This window comes from Priapulus caudatus, unplaced genomic scaffold (genome assembly GCF_000485595.1).
Source record: "Priapulus caudatus unplaced genomic scaffold, Priapulus_caudatus-5.0.1 Scaffold25, whole genome shotgun sequence".
Taxonomy (NCBI): domain Eukaryota; kingdom Metazoa; phylum Priapulida; class Priapulimorpha; order Priapulimorphida; family Priapulidae; genus Priapulus; species Priapulus caudatus.
In genome coordinates, this window is record NW_014577086.1 from 595,976 (window position 1) to 612,033 (window position 16,058).

The 16,058-nt window shown below is 39.5% G+C and overlaps 1 protein-coding gene across 1 annotated transcript in view; it reads right to left on the minus strand.

The window, feature by feature from the left end:
* Positions 1-16,058, minus strand: part of LOC106814159 (son of sevenless homolog 1-like) — a 31,708-nt gene that overhangs the window by 10,193 nt on the left and 5,457 nt on the right. The window contains exons 3-14 of the mRNA XM_014818456.1: positions 8,654-8,797; positions 7,381-7,464; positions 6,035-6,310; positions 5,148-5,288; positions 4,459-4,569; positions 4,097-4,195; positions 3,850-3,977; positions 3,267-3,397; positions 2,668-2,856; positions 1,837-1,954; positions 1,560-1,643; positions 1,084-1,251 (exon numbers count right to left, since the gene is read on the minus strand). Of these exons, the coding sequence (XP_014673942.1) occupies positions 1,084-1,251; positions 1,560-1,643; positions 1,837-1,954; positions 2,668-2,856; positions 3,267-3,397; positions 3,850-3,977; positions 4,097-4,195; positions 4,459-4,569; positions 5,148-5,288; positions 6,035-6,310; positions 7,381-7,464; positions 8,654-8,797 (1,673 nt within the window). The remainder of the gene's footprint in view (positions 1-1,083; positions 1,252-1,559; positions 1,644-1,836; positions 1,955-2,667; positions 2,857-3,266; positions 3,398-3,849; positions 3,978-4,096; positions 4,196-4,458; positions 4,570-5,147; positions 5,289-6,034; positions 6,311-7,380; positions 7,465-8,653; positions 8,798-16,058) is intronic.

A 16,058-nucleotide genomic window follows, 5' to 3' on the forward strand; every position in this document is an offset into this window, starting at 1 on the left:
GCATAATTCTGGCATCTTATTCGCAAGTGACTTATGTAGCAAAACCTACATGTTGCAGTATCCCTGGTTTAGTCTATTATTTTCAACTAACAGACAGACGCAATTCCTGTGGCTCTAAGAGTATTTGTTTTTGAAAGAAAATCTTATGAATCACCTAACATCAGTTAGGTTCAGTTCAGTTAGTTAGCCAATGTTCAAGTGGCAAGCATTTTTTGGGCGGAATAGTGTGAAGTTGTTAATACTATATTGTCAGCAAGTTGACTCTATTGACTCTCAATTACATTCAGTGACTGATCTTTTGATCTTGATGACTTTTGTAGCAGAAATGAAATTAGGAAAAAGTTCCGGTTCCGGCCGACTGTTTCTGAAGGGTACCGGCCGAAACCGAAACTCTAAAAATTGGGGATCCGGCCGGATAGTTCCAGCCGGATCCAAGTTCCGGTGCATCGCTAATATGAACAGATTCAAAGAAATGCATTTCGGACATTCCCTTGGTCCACGTGCACGTCTGTTTAGACATGAATATTCACTTAGTTGTATGCATTGTTGTAGGTTACTGCATTTAGGAAGGGCTGTGATCAGGTATGGATACGCTGTGTGGGTGCCTGGAGATTATTGTGTATTGGGGGGGGGGGGATTACGTTGTATGACTGGGGGGATGTGATGATGCTCGTAAGTATTGGTTGAGGACAAAATAACTGCAACCCTGTGAAAGGTGCATACATAATGTGAGAAAGGTGTCTGAAGACCTAGGTACACTGAATGACACAAGCATACCTGTATGCAAAGACAAGTGTGTGTATACCTATAAAGTGCATACCTGTACACAGAAAGACAAATACTGCATACCTGTACACAGAAAGGCAAATACTGCATACCTATACATGGAATCGGGAATGCACATCTGTACGTTAGAATTGGGAGTGCTTACCTGTATGCAAAAAGGTGAATGCATACCTGTACGGTCTAAGGTGAGTGCATACATGTACGGTCTAAGGTGAGTGCATACCTGTGTGGAAAGGTGAGTGCATACCTGTGTGGAAAGGTGAGCACATAGCTTAATGCAGGAACGTGTGTGCATACCTGTATGTTGTGAGGAAGGTGCGCAGGAACTTGGGATCGGCGTACATATGGTAAGTGAGTCTCTCCACAAGCTTGAGCAATGTGCCACCTTTGATGACTGGAATGCCGGAGTTGTTGTGCGAAGAATCCTCGAACACTATGTTGTATTCATTATCTTCGATTGCAAATCTGTGGACAGAAGGCAAACCACCCATTCATGATATGCCCAACTGGAGTAAATCCCGTGCTGCTGCACTATGGTATAAGTTAAAAGACTACCTGGATAAACAGTCAGTTTACACAACAACACTGCAAACACGGGTGATCTGTGAATATTCTACAGCATCCCCTCAAATGAGAGACCAAGTAACAGGCATCAAACGTGAGATAATGGAACATGACATTGACTATGGACCTGCAACTAGTCACAAAAACAGGGGTTACCAGAAAACAGGATACAGATACAATGAGGGTCACATGCAATGTAACCTCTTTACCTGTACTCATCTGGGTTTGGTAGCCTAAGTGGGTGCTTTTTCTCTTCTTCACTCAGTTGGCTGTCCAACATTCTCTCTAGCATACTAAAACATGACAAACAGGACCTCACTCTTATCACTGACATTATTACACTTACATCAGTGTACATAAGAATTGCAGACGGTAATCGAAATTTACAAGATGTGAAAGAACGATACATCTACAATACCAATGTAAACAGGAAATGTGACTATGATTGCAGTATGACTGGTTTTGCCATAGTGTGGAGGACATTACCTGCGAGTGCTGAGCATGACCAGTGCTGCCATCCAGTTGTTTTTCTCATCCTGACTACGACAATACAGTACGATACGTGGCTGATCTCTGGGCACTAGTTCAAAAGCATACTTTAAATCTAGAAAAACCAAACAGGTGATGAGCATCAGTGCTAAAACATTAAAACATTAAACTTAATAACTCTTGAGTAACTCAAGAAATGAATAAATGTAGATAAATCCAGTCTCGCCTCACTACATATTAACAGTTACATTTAACAGAGAAAACATGTGAAATTATTACTTTAAATGTCTATAGTCCCATTTCTTACAACACAGCAAAACATGAGAATTTCTAACTACAAAAAAAACTTGTATTATATATACAATATCCTGGGCCATTAATTTAGTTAGTATATAGATGGTAACGTTAAATTACAAACGTTATACATTAAAAACATATTATATCAATATATAAATTCATATTAATACATTGAAAAATACATCTCTTAGGATAGCTAACTACTGCCTAACATGTGGATGATAAGTAGCACAACTACACACCAAGACCTAAGATAAAATATTGCTTGTTTCCCCTTTACCGACCGACTTGCCGAAACGCCGCTACTCGACACATTTTATTGGCCGATTAAAACAAAACAAAAATTATTTCGTTTCACAAAAAAAAAAAAAAAATTTGTTCCGCAAAAACATATACACAAAACAGAATATACAATAGACATACACACATCTTGTCAAAACAAAATAAAAATTTTTTTTCACCTACCTACCTACTCGGTACCCTGAGAGGGTAATTTTTTAAGGGTGGCCTAGCTATTGGCACAACAATCACCTTCAGTGTCGTCTCTGTCAGCGATCTCAATCTTGCGGATGTAGAACTTCTCTTTTAGACGGAACTCGCCGACAGGCCCTGTCACAGAGGAGCGGCGTAAGTTCTGCTTGCACAGAATGATGAGTCCGTCGAAGAGAAACACGTACCGTTCCGTGTTCCGTCGGCTGCCGGTCTTACCTAGAACGCCCTCTGTTGGCGTGAACAGTAACCACGGTAACAGGTTAACGTGCATTAAACAATATGCCTCGAAATACTAGCAAGAGGTTAAAATTCTCTGTAGATTTTTTTGATACGCTAACGTGCCAACCAAAAATACGTTTCTGTATCGGCCAAAGCAGAGTTTTTGCGACAGGCACAAAAATAATTCATGAATTGAGATACAAGACTAGACTTTATAACAGATCTAATTTTGCAAATTCATGAAATTTTGTTTTAGTTTATGCAAATTCACTTGCAAGCATTAGCACAGAATGTATTTGATCACAGGGGAGACAGCAGAACACCAAGATGTGCAGGTAAGAATAGAGAAAGGTGACATGGATTGAGCAAATGCCTGCTACATTCAGTTGACTTTTCCATATTGATATTGTTTCACCCACCCATGATAAACTCATTACAGCTCTGCCCAATATCCTTGCCCTCCCAGCCATCAATGGATTTTTGTAGCTCGTTCATCTTGGCAACTGCCACCTTCCTGCTGGTCCTACACAAGAAGCGCAACGACATCTCCCTGCAAAAACACATGGTGAAATGTCAGAGGTTGGAGGTAGCCAGCTCAGTCAAACGCAAAGCTTTAGTACCATTGGTAGTATACGTTGTGCTGTATGTCAATATGTCGAAATAGAAACCTTGCAGCAACCATGTTGGACGTTGTTGAGAAAAACCCAAGACCCATTTTACGACAACTCATGCATATACAGGTTGACTGCCATAGAAAGCAATTCTTGCAATATGTATAGTCACTGAGACAGTGTTATAATGTGTTTTGGCACAGATTCATTCTATGCACACATATCTGAGCACGCATATATATCTGAGCATATTGTGTGCCCACAAAATGAGGCAGGAAAATTCAAATAGGATAATTCAAAATGAATTTACACGTAGTTGCAGAGAGTGAATCAATGCTTTGCGCTTATCGATGGACAACATATTTACAAACTCTCGGCACACATCTCTTACCCAGGCTTCTTCTTTGCGAGGTTACCCTTAGTTAGCCTGTCTAATGAAACCTGCAGTGGATAGAGTGCACTATCAGCTTGTTCTAGCGTTTCTTTGTCTTCTTCGTCAGGCGATAGGTTCAACAACACCTGATAAAAAAAGACAAAAGCAATAATAAAAATATTGACACTGTTGTATGTAGACACATACTTGCAAATGTTGGTACTAACTACATACCTGCACATGCGTCCACCCAAGTGACCCTTACCTTGATGGTTTCAAAATAGCCTAAACAGTGGTACGTGGGTCCAAGCAGCAACTTTGGCAGGACATACTTGACTGCCACTGGAAATCCTGGCCCAGAATGCTGGAATAAAATAGAGTTTAACATGAGCGTGATCTACTGCAGGGAGAGCCATGCACAATACCTATGCTAGTAGGTTCTTCTTGTAACCACTTTGTATGACATAACTAACAGTGCTAACACAGAACTAGTCTATTTCATGGCCAGTGCACTGTGACATCAGCTGGTGTATTCCCCATAATACACATGACCATATCCCCTATTCCCATTTCTCTGGGTTTAGATTTCAGTAAATATGGAACGTAAGACATTCTACCATTCCTTACCGCGAGGGTTTGTAATAGGTCTGGCCTCTGCAGAAGGGTGTTGAGTCGTTCTCGACTGTGGGGTTTTAGCGCATCTTCCGTAAACTTCTCATAGACCAGCCATTCAGCTGACTGAAAAACAAATAGTTAGATACAGGATTCGTCATTTGAAAATCAAGGTGATAATTAGTCCTGCAGATGAGGTGATGTCTCACTCACACAGCCGGACATAGTTACAATTTTTTAGGGAGTGAGGGCTGAAAACTGTTTATTGAAGAGTTAAAAAAGAGTATTATCAGTAATTGATGTATAACGATATATATCCTTAACTCCATCACATGTGTCCTCTGTTCTCATTCGATTGACACCTGTGTACCAGAAAGTGACATACAGCTAAATATACGTGCTCCTTCATTTCATATGTCGCAGTGACGACAGTGTACCAGAACATGATGTACAGCGATGTCAATATGACAGCCACCATCACTTTTATGATATTGCTATTGCTGCATGGCAATGACACACTTTCAAAAAAAGTCAGCTGTACAAGATTTCCCAGCACGATAAGCTCACCAGCATATCACCTTATATTCACTTTCGCAGTGACTGCCTACATCACTACCTGCCACTTAGCACTAGTGTCTTCGGACTTTCATTCAAGTCAATTTCATGGCGAGTGCCTGCCACACCTATAGCTCGAAACGTCGTACCTCGGCCATCTCCTCAAAGCAGCTGCCAACGGTCGGCACTGCTTTCTCCTCTGTCATCTCTAGCGTGTCCTCCAGCAGTCCTAGGAAGTTGACAGTCACGCGATGCACGTCCACGATGTTGCTGAAGATGACATCAATGTCCTGCAAAAAAAACAAAAAACATGTGTATCGCAAATTCATCTCGCGACGCAGAATCTGTAACAGAGTGCTCCTCAACTTACAGGTGGTGTCAGCCGGTGAATTTCAAATGAATGAAATGGTGAAGACTAGAAGTAGCAGTGTGGTGACTTAGCGATTACCAGCACGTGGTGGGGCAAAAGGTTTTCATGCCAGCTAACTGATTTGCTCTATAACAATAGTGAAATATCCCTTGAAATAATTCTGGCAAGTCGTTATAACTAAATGTGCTAGGTAAGCACTTATAGAAAAATATATATACATCACTGTCAGATACTACAATCTATACTGTCTATATATATATATATACAGGGGTAGAAATTAACTGTTGAACACGGGAGTCCGTAGCAAAATGATGGCGTCCGCAGTCTGAAGTTCAAAATTAAAGATATTAACAATAACACAAGCTTATTTTGAAGATTCATGCGGTTACACGTCTGCAAATTTTCTTTAGACATTTGCTGAAAAAATACGGTAATTCCGTGAGGCCATGCTCTGGAACGAACTAGTTAGTATAGTATGGCAGAATTTTCAGGGAGTCACACGAACTCCTGCATATGTCAAATCAGGGAGTCCGACAGTAAATCAGGGAGTATTTGAATCCGGACTCCCGTTAATTTCGCACCCTGTATATATATCGCATGTATAGATCACTACGATTAACCCTCCCACTCCCTCCCCCCCATACTCTCTCTCTCTATCTCTCATACCTTGCTTCGCGGAAACATGTCGACAAACGGCTTTCGAAACACCTTGAAGATCATGTTGAGGTCGCGTATGTACTGATTCTCCTCGTGCACCATGTCCTTGACGACCTCCTCGTAGGTCAGCGAGCCGCGGTTCATCGGTTCCTCCTCGATCGGCAGCGGCACGTCATCGTCCTGGCAGAACATGTCCATGAGCACCTTGTCGGCGCACATCGCGACGCGGATGTCCTGGCACGTGAGCTCCTCGTGGCGGATATTCTTCACGTAGTTGCCCGCCAACTGACGCGCGAGAGAAAGAAGGAAGAAGATGCAACGTGAATGCTATTAGAAGGCATCGCGGCGGGTGCACAATCGCGGCGGTCGCGCAATCACGGCGGTTGTCGGGGACAGACGCAAGCACTATCGTGATCTTTACAACTCTCCAAATGACGATTCATGCTACCATTATAGCCTTGTTCATGCGCAAACTGGTGTTGCCGTGCACTCAACACTCAGTGATGCCCTTTCTGATACATTCAGTCTTGAAGAAGAGCTCCGCCACATAAGCAAAAGGCAAAAAATTAGGAGAATTTGAAATTTGAATCATTTTAAATTGCCAGCAGATTATTACAGCACTGCTACTAATGCAGTAACAACTAGGTTGGCCTGATATTGTAGACTATATTATAAAGTGTTGTCAATCGGTTGTAATTTCGTAATCGATCATCGGTTGGACCCAAGTAACCGATGATCGGTTACAATCGGTTACTCGGGGTGTTGAATGCCTGCGTGTGCGTAACGTCGTGTGCATGTACGTGTGTGCATGTATGTGCTTGTTTAGCCCTGTTTACAGTTTGTTTTGCACTGTTTACTACTGTGTGTACGATACATGTATGTTAATAAAGGATAACATGTATAGTAGCGATGATATCTCTGATTCTCATCACTTTTCCTAGTTTTCTTGTCCAAGTTTTACATTTATTACGTTTTTGTTTTTTCTTTTTCTTTCTTTTTCGATGAAATCGTTTATGAATTTTTGATAACCAAGCGCTTGGTTCAAGCCACTGTTCAACCGATGATCGAGTATAATCGATGATCGTGACATCACTAAGCGCTTGGTTCAAGCCACTGTTCAACCGATGATCGAGTATAATCGATGATCGTGACATCACTAATTATAATGTCATAAATCTTACAGATACAGATCTTGCTATGCCACTAGAATATAACTTTTCTACTGCATACCATAAGGCTTCAGTTGGCATTATAGACATGTAAGCATATTGCTTCATGGTCCTACTAATAACACATTATGCCACACAAGTGCATGCATATAAATGTGTTGTAATCTACCAACTAAGCTTCTATACCTTTAGGATGTCAGCAGATATGTACTCGAGGACAGCTACAATGTATATAGTCACACTGTAATCAACCTTGTAGCCCAGAACCTCCTGTGAAATGCAAAACAAGAACTCCTGAGACAACGTGGGTAAACTATGCAGTAAATGTACAACGCTGGAAACAATTTGATATGATCATATATATAACCATCGCTCCAGATTTCCCCCAAGATTATGCTAAGAGGTAGGAGTCAACGCTTATTCTCTTTATGTGGTAATAATATTTGGAATTTATTTACACAAACCAGGCCCACTCAAGCATAGTGTCACACCTTATGTGGGTGTAACTCAGGCTTATCACTTGCACCCGTGTTTATACAGTGCTTGACACGGTGACCACATGGTCGCATTGAAAACTGGTCATGACTGGTCACCAATTGGTGACTAAATAAATTGCTCACTGCAATGTAACCACTAGCTTCCACGCCAGCTGGCTGGGGCGCACGAGCTCGCGTGCAATAGCTGTCTAGACAGATACTAGCATGTCTCATGCTATTGATTTAAGAGTGTTGCTGGGACATGGACTGCAATGCGGGACAGTCTAAGCTGCATTTATGCGGCCCACACTCTAGTGGCAGTGCCGATTACTCTCTGAAATATTTCTTGGGTGAAGCATACTAATGGTAAAGAATATGTTGAGGCAAGCAAGTCCAGGAGTGGGAAACGAACCACTTATTTAAGCTTCCTTATCATAGATTTTGCAACATGAATTTGTTGACCTGCGGACTGCCAATTTAAAAGCCACTGTATTGCAACTTTACTAGTGACTGTTAGTAAAAGTAATAGCTTCATGGTGCTCAGACCCTGCTCTATATATTGACTTCCGGTGTTGTCAAATCAACAATTTGAATTTCATTAGTTACTCCCAAAAGTCACTAAAATTACTGGATCATTTTTTCAGCAGCCATAGTTCATGCCTGCCATATTTTCAACAGTCCATTTTCGTACCAAATGGTCAATTTTACTGCCAAAAGCTAATGGTCATCGGTAATGGTTGACATATTCTTTTCATTTCCGCAATTTTTATTACTACTTATTTTACTTGCCTCATTTTTCATAAAAAAGGTCTATTTCCTATTCTTTATACAATCTGTTTTATCAAATTTTTCATTTTGATTTTGACTAGGTGCTTGCTTTGCTAGGACACAAATGCTCTAGTCATTTGAGACTCCAATTTTCTCAGTCTTAGCTAATAGTCCACTGTCCTATCTCCACAACACAAACTGAAGAGCTTGTGTACCTTCTGTAGGAGAGGGTGTATCTTCTCCACGGGCAGTACCAGCGGGTTCTTTTTCTTTCCCTTCTGCACGGCATCCTGGGCATCTCCGATCGCCCACTTGTCGATGGGATTTGGAAAGGTCTTCTGCACCCTCTCCTCCACATCCTGCAAGAAGGGAGCAGAAATGAAATGGCAATATCAGTGGAAAAATGAAGAAATAAAATGCGACAAGATAGATGTTAAATTGACTACGTCATTAAATTTCTATGGTGTATATTTGTCAAATTTTTTTTGCAATTTTTTTACATGAAAAGTAAGTACTAACGCAGCGTGCGAGCTTGCCACTCGCCCGCTCGCCAATGTCGAGTGAAAATAATATCGTGCGAGCGAAAGCTAAAGCTGACTCGCCCATGTTGGCGAGTAAAAATAATTGTCTAGAACTTTAATAAAATGTTGGTTCCTTACGTTATATATCCAAACATTGATGAAATACAGTTGTAGCGATAGAGCTCCGAAGTGATGACATCACGGTGGCATGACAACGAACCCACTGGTTCTACACAATCATATATATGCTCTGGTAACATTAACTGCGTGTCGTGTTTTGTACCGGATTGTAACCATCATTTTGAGAGTCATTATTGCAGTTTTTATAGATTTCCAAAGGATGGAAGGGAAAAGCAACGAAAAAAAATAAATAATAAATAATAATAAAAAATAAAAAATTAATTAATTAAATATTGTGAGATCGACGTGCTACCGATGCTTTACCGCTGTCTGCAGCGCAGACACTCGTGTTTCACGTACGCACAACATTTTCACGCAGTTAATGTTATGGAGCCAGTGGGTTGTGTAGAACCAGTGGGTTCGTTGTCATGCCACCGTGACGTCACACTTCGGTACTCTATTGTGAAAGGCGGCTATCCCACGACATCCTCACTTTATATTATCAAAGGTCGCCGAAGAAAGCAGCCCGCGAGAGCGTGCAGCGCCAGCACAGCGTAGCTGTGTCTACGTGCCTGGGGCAGCATATTGATTGATGTGCGGGGGGGGGGGGGGGAGTGCAGTATTGTTTAAAAGTCACCTTGGCGTTTCATTGATGGGGCAAAGCAGCACAAGAATAATTTAAGTAAATTAAATGAAAATGAAAGCAGGACCTTTCAGAGGAGATGTGCCTTGAATTTTTGAGAAAAGTCATCAATGAATTACATGTGTAGTTAAATCAATGGTGTTTTTGTTTTTTTTCACTATTGTTTGACAAGCATTTTTGTTTTAAAATTTGGGCGAGTACAGATTCCGTTTGGGCGAGTTAACTTATAGACTCACTTGCCCAGTTTGGCGAGTGGTTTTTATTTTAAAGCTCTAACACTGTAACGGGACTAAATGTATCCTCAAATTCTTACCTGATAAGATTGTTTTTCAACTAGTTAAAAATCCAAAAAACCTGGACGATTTGCTATATTGATCACGACATTAAATGCTTGATATGGCCTATGTATGAGTCATGAGTGTTTGTTCACATAGAACGGAATAGCAAAATAGGAAGTATGATGCAGTGCTCAATTTAACTATAAAAGTTATCAGAATCTCTTACATTTTGTGAAAAAGTGGGCATAATTTTTTTACTTTTATTATTTACGGTGACGTACTCACAAGATTTTTGCCAGGATTCTGAGCCCTAGTGGACCTAGATTGCCGGACGTGTGTACGTGCTTTCTTGACATAAAGCATATATATTTATTACTATCGATAGTCAAAAGTTTATTAGACTCCTGACATAGCTACATCACACATATCACAGACTTAATTGCGCATTAGTAGATCTGCTCTGATCTAATCAAATAACAAATGTAACTACACATTTTCATCTTTTTCTGATCCAGCACCCACTCTTGTTACTTTACCCACCAAACAAACAAATTACTGCCCAATCACACTAGAAGCAAGAAGAAATAGTGCTGGGCTACATGTCACTACATAGCTAGTTAGATGTGCCCAGAATGCGAGGTTTTTTATTAGTTTGTTTTTATATCCAAACATTCCAAAATCTGTTCTGGAAGGACATGCCCTTATACCCTTCCCTCAGCATTGCTTCCTGTGTTACCCTTGCACTACATAATGTTGCTGTGTGCATAACTCCACTTAATATCCATATCACTCCTACTCACATGTCACTTGCAATAAATAATAGCATTTTTACTAAATATATTATTTATCTTACTTAAAAGGACTTATAATTCATTGTGTATCTCTAAAGTTCTAAGTTACCTCATTAAATTTTTGCAATTTGGCATCTTGTTTATGGGCACTTAATAAGAATACACACATGATAGGATTCACCTGATTAACTCAATTTTGGTTTATATATAACCAACACATTATATTTTTAAACACATCTAAAGCCTAAGAGCAACATGATTAATTACACAATTATCAATATTTTATTGGTTTAAATTGTACTATAGTATTATACTACTAGTCACTAGTCATTTCTATCCACAATGTCATGGAATCACTTTTTCATTATACACATGGTTTTCATTATTTAAAGTACTATTACCAATAAAGACTTTTGCTGAAGGCCATTAAACTTACAAAAGTAGTTTTTCTGCTGACATTAAGACATTCAGTAAAGTTCAAACACTGTCCATACTGTATTACTGTATAGCATGCCAATGGGGCGAATTAGAATTTAAACGCTGGGCCTAAATAGGCAGCTAAACTACATTAAGACCTGACAAGAGATGCGGTTGACAGCACATAGCATTCCTAGTAGCTTCAGAGACAGGGACCTCAATGTAGTTCAGTTGCATCCTCTCTGGACACTGTAGACTATGGTGTACCTGTCTCTGTACCTATAACATTAGAAAAACATGCAAGAAATCAAAGCAATTTTAACTATTTCAATGCCAAATTCAGGTTGAATGATAATTTCATTAGCTCCAAATTTTAAAGGCCTCCTTAGGATGAAAAATAGTTTACATATATCAAATTAACTATGTTATGTACACTACTGAGAAGATTTAACAGGTGAATGGTTTTCGGTGTATGAGAACAAATATTTTTTGATGTTCAGCGAATGTAAAGAATTTGCTGGAACGCAAAAGCGCCCCCTATCTTTTTTCGCGTGACGTATGTGACTCAGGCGAGGCACTCGGCGGCTTGTTACCCGTCTGGCCAGCAGTTAAAGCGGTACAATGTGAACAGCCGCGGATTCAGAGTCGGTCTGCTAGACTTATCAGTTTCGTACGATACGGATAAACAGTCAACAGCATTGGCATGAAGACTGAAAATGAAGTAGATATAGACAATGAAGCTGGAACATGTTGAAGTATAGTTTCATTCAGCCGTACATGTTTACGCTAATTGGCCAACGAGTTACCCGGCCCATCGTTCATCGATGAATGTTCAAGGGCAACGTCGACGCAGAAAGGAAGACTGCAATTAAGTCGTGCTGAATGGTGAGTTTAGCTCAGTATTTCATGTAATTTGTAGGTACTAACTCAGGTGCACAAAATGAAAAAATCTTTGCTTGGTTCGTAGCAGGCCAAATAGGGAACGGGCGGTGTGGCCCCGACTCAATATGTCTATACTGCACAGGCGGTCGTGTGGATAAGATTAAACTATGGCTATCTGCACGGCGGCCGTATGGCCGCCTCAATATCGGGCTAGGAATTGAGGAAGAAAGGGAGAAACGTGGAAGGAGGAGGTGAGAAGGAGGTAGGGAGATAGGTTGAGCGAGAGGGAAGAAGCTGGTTGGAGAAGGAGGAGAAGGGAGAAAGAGATCGAGCGTGGTGGAAGGAGGGAGAGCCTGGTGCGAGAAGGAGGAGGGCGGAAAAGGAGCAGGTGGGTGAGAAGGAGCGGGGAGAAGCGGTTGAGAAGGGGAGGGGGAAAGGGAGAGGTATGGAGAGGGGGAAGGAGAAAGGGGGGAGACGGGAGGGTAAGGTGTGTGGAGGAAGGGGGAGACAAGCCGGTGAAGGAGATTTTTTTTTTAACAACCGATTATGGCCAACTGTACGTAACTTAGCAATTGCCAAGAAACCTGTATTGCCTAATGCTAGGGTTAGACAAGTACCCCAGTATTCACAAAGTATAGCCAATCCCGTCGCACAAGCCTGGAGTCAGGGGTACTGTAAACTGTAAGATTCTCATTCTACTACTGACTTTATAATTATAGATGACTAATTATAAAGCAAATAATAGGCCAATAGTGTAAATGTTTTAGCGTAGTGCAAATTATGACAGGACTCTCGTAGACATTTACTGCAAGTAAATTAGTAATATATAGTTATTTTACGTGTAAATTGAGGACATTTAGTTTCTTGAGCTCTTTGTATTGTAAGAAACTCAGTGTATATACATAATACAGTATGAGTATCAAATAATTAATATATAGATGCTGTAAGCGTTGTAAACCCTCGCGTCAGTTGAAAAACGTAGGTTGGCAACCGATTTTATTGTCTGAGTATATCCTAATCGTGGTTTAATCCGGTAAGTTAAGTCTACATGCATATAATGCATTTTATATCTATATATATATATATATATATAATATAGTTATAATATATATATCATGCTCATAATAATATATAGACAGTTGGACCTTTATACTTGTATTTATAGATTAGTCGTGATACTGTCAGTTGTATCTGTAACAGTTATATCTTGGTTATTATATTATAAGCTACAGTCGAGGATTCTGCTTTGTGCTCATGGCAGTGATGCCAGCTTTTGTGTGGCAGATGCAACACTGGGAAACACCTTAGCCGTGACACGGTCACAGACGGCGCGTGTTCCCACCCTGGTGGCCGGTTTGGCAGAATAAATGATGTTTCACATTCATAGACCCAACATCAACGACGTGTTTTCAATATCACAAGAGGCCAACACAAAAAAATATAACGAAATGAAACTTTTGTAACTTATTAACCCCGTGTTATACTAGCTTCAAGATAAGTGAAAACATTTGAGACAGTTTAGAGATATCACCTCAAAGAAGGCCTTTAACAGTAAACATTAAATAGAAGATTAATTCTGATAGTTACTATTATTAGCTGCTATAGTACTATTATTTACTATTATACTATATGATTAGTTACTATTATATGCTGCTCCTACATCTGCAGATTAGTTTTACATTGTGTAACATTGAAATACTTCAACCAGCAGCTTCTGAAATTCCCTTATAGTGAAGGTAACCATATTATGTTTTAATAGGGTTTTAAAACCTAACTTGAGCAGCTTGTGCCACTTTTAAAGAAGTGATAAAAATAGAGCGCTCTATAGTCAAGATTAGCATGCAGGATAAAATTGTTGGGTCAGTTACAAGTATTTCGAATTTTAGTTGTATGTCTACATTCAACATTATAGTTTTCCACAATTGTTAGGTAAACTGCTAAAACCTAAAGTACATTAGCGTCTAGTGTTATTTAATATTAGTTATAAAAAAGTTCTGATTTTTACACAACAGTTTACAATATAAATTTATGAATTAGGATTACTTAAACCATGAATTTATGAATTAGGATTACTTAAACAATGAATTTATGAATTAGGATTACTTAAACTATGAATTTATGAATTAGGATTACTTAAACAAGACATTTTAGAATTTTTGTCACAGCCGTCAGATAAGGAATCACAAACTTAAATCTAGATCCACTTTAAAATAGGGATAAACACGCACGCACGCACGCACGCACACATTACACAAGTTTGAGGCCCACTGCAACACACAAAATAAGTCTTAACATTACAATCAACATTCAAAGGGATACAGTACTACACCCTAGAAATTTAGGGTATATTTATGATAGTTAGTGCACAAATAATAGTAAATATCTACAAATTTCTACAACCATGCATTCACAGTCATAAAACAACAGTAAGTTTCCAAATCTTTATTTTTGGCCACTGACATGACACCCCGCGATTATGCTGCCACCCTAACAAAGAAAATTTATTTTGCACGTTACAGACCGAGGGTTAATCACAAAAGTGCAATTATATTTATACCTACCTACTATTTAACTGAAAAATTTTTATTTTAGGACAAATTCGTCCATATTATAATATAATGGAATCTAAAAAGTTGTTTACAAGATATTTCAATCCTTCTCCTTTTAAATGAATTAAGAAACACCCTCGGTCAGTAGCCTGCAGCCGAAAAGCCCTTTGAAAGTAGATGGGCTAATATAGCTAGTAGTATAGTAGTGGCGCCACCGTCGTTGTAAGTAAAGATACAGCCATTGATTTTAAAACATGAAAAACAACATTTCTAATGCATATTGAACAATGAAATTTGTATGTAGCGTAATTTTAACTTCTTTTAACACAAAATATGCAAGGAACCTAGGGCCGTGTATGCCTTTAACTTTTTCTCGTAACTCAAACCTCTATGCACTGTGTATGAGAAACTTGTAATTTTACCATGATACTGTCAATGGCCCGACAGAAAAAGTTAACGTTAAGACTAATGTCAAGACTAACTTTGTTTCTGAGTGACAATGAACTAGTAAATTGACGGCCACCCAAATGAATGGAACAATATTAAACATCGCCATAAAAAATCACGTGTACATGAATCTGTGTCACTAGTTATTGTTTCAATGTTTGTATATAATGTAAGGAAATTGAGGTTTAATTAGTTGTGGATGTACATGACTCCCTAGAACACGTACACCGGAACCAATTATGAACTTTAATTAACAACGTGTATATATTTCAGGCTTTAAACCTTCCACTGCCATCAAAAACCGAACTCCAAATGTTTTGCCATCAATAATTCTGCCGTGCTAGTATTCGCTACCCGACACTTTTCTAGACAAGGAATTTACAGGTAATAATACTATGTTTTCATATATGTTATTAAACTTCTAGAAACCTTTCAAACTGGATACCTTAACTGTACACCAAGCGGAGCTAGCTGTTTGGGAAATTGATTTATATACTTGGTATGATTGACAAGCATCTCTACTAAATAAATGCTGCGATAGGACATGCCATTGCCAAGTACAAATTACTTGTACTACAATGCTAATAGCATAAATACATGTATATGCCAGATTGCCAGTCAATAATTTGAAAAACACTTACAAACTCTTATAGCTCAACCAACCTAGCAACAATATACAAGAAGGGTATGGTTAACTCGATCAGGGGAATAGGTCAACGAGCTTCATTTCGACAATAAGATGTACTTCAGGTGCTAGATACAATAATGTAACCCAACAAGAGTAGGGTTACAACGCGAGCTTATTCTTTTCTTTGGAGGAGCCCCTGAGTGATTCACTCAGGGCCGTTTTATGGTGCGTTTTTCGAGACTAGAACTTCCAAACTGGGTTTATTCTAAACACGAATGTTTCTCCGCTATCCTGGGACTTACTATGTACGCAGTGGCTCCTCGTCCGGAACCGGTCGCGTAGCT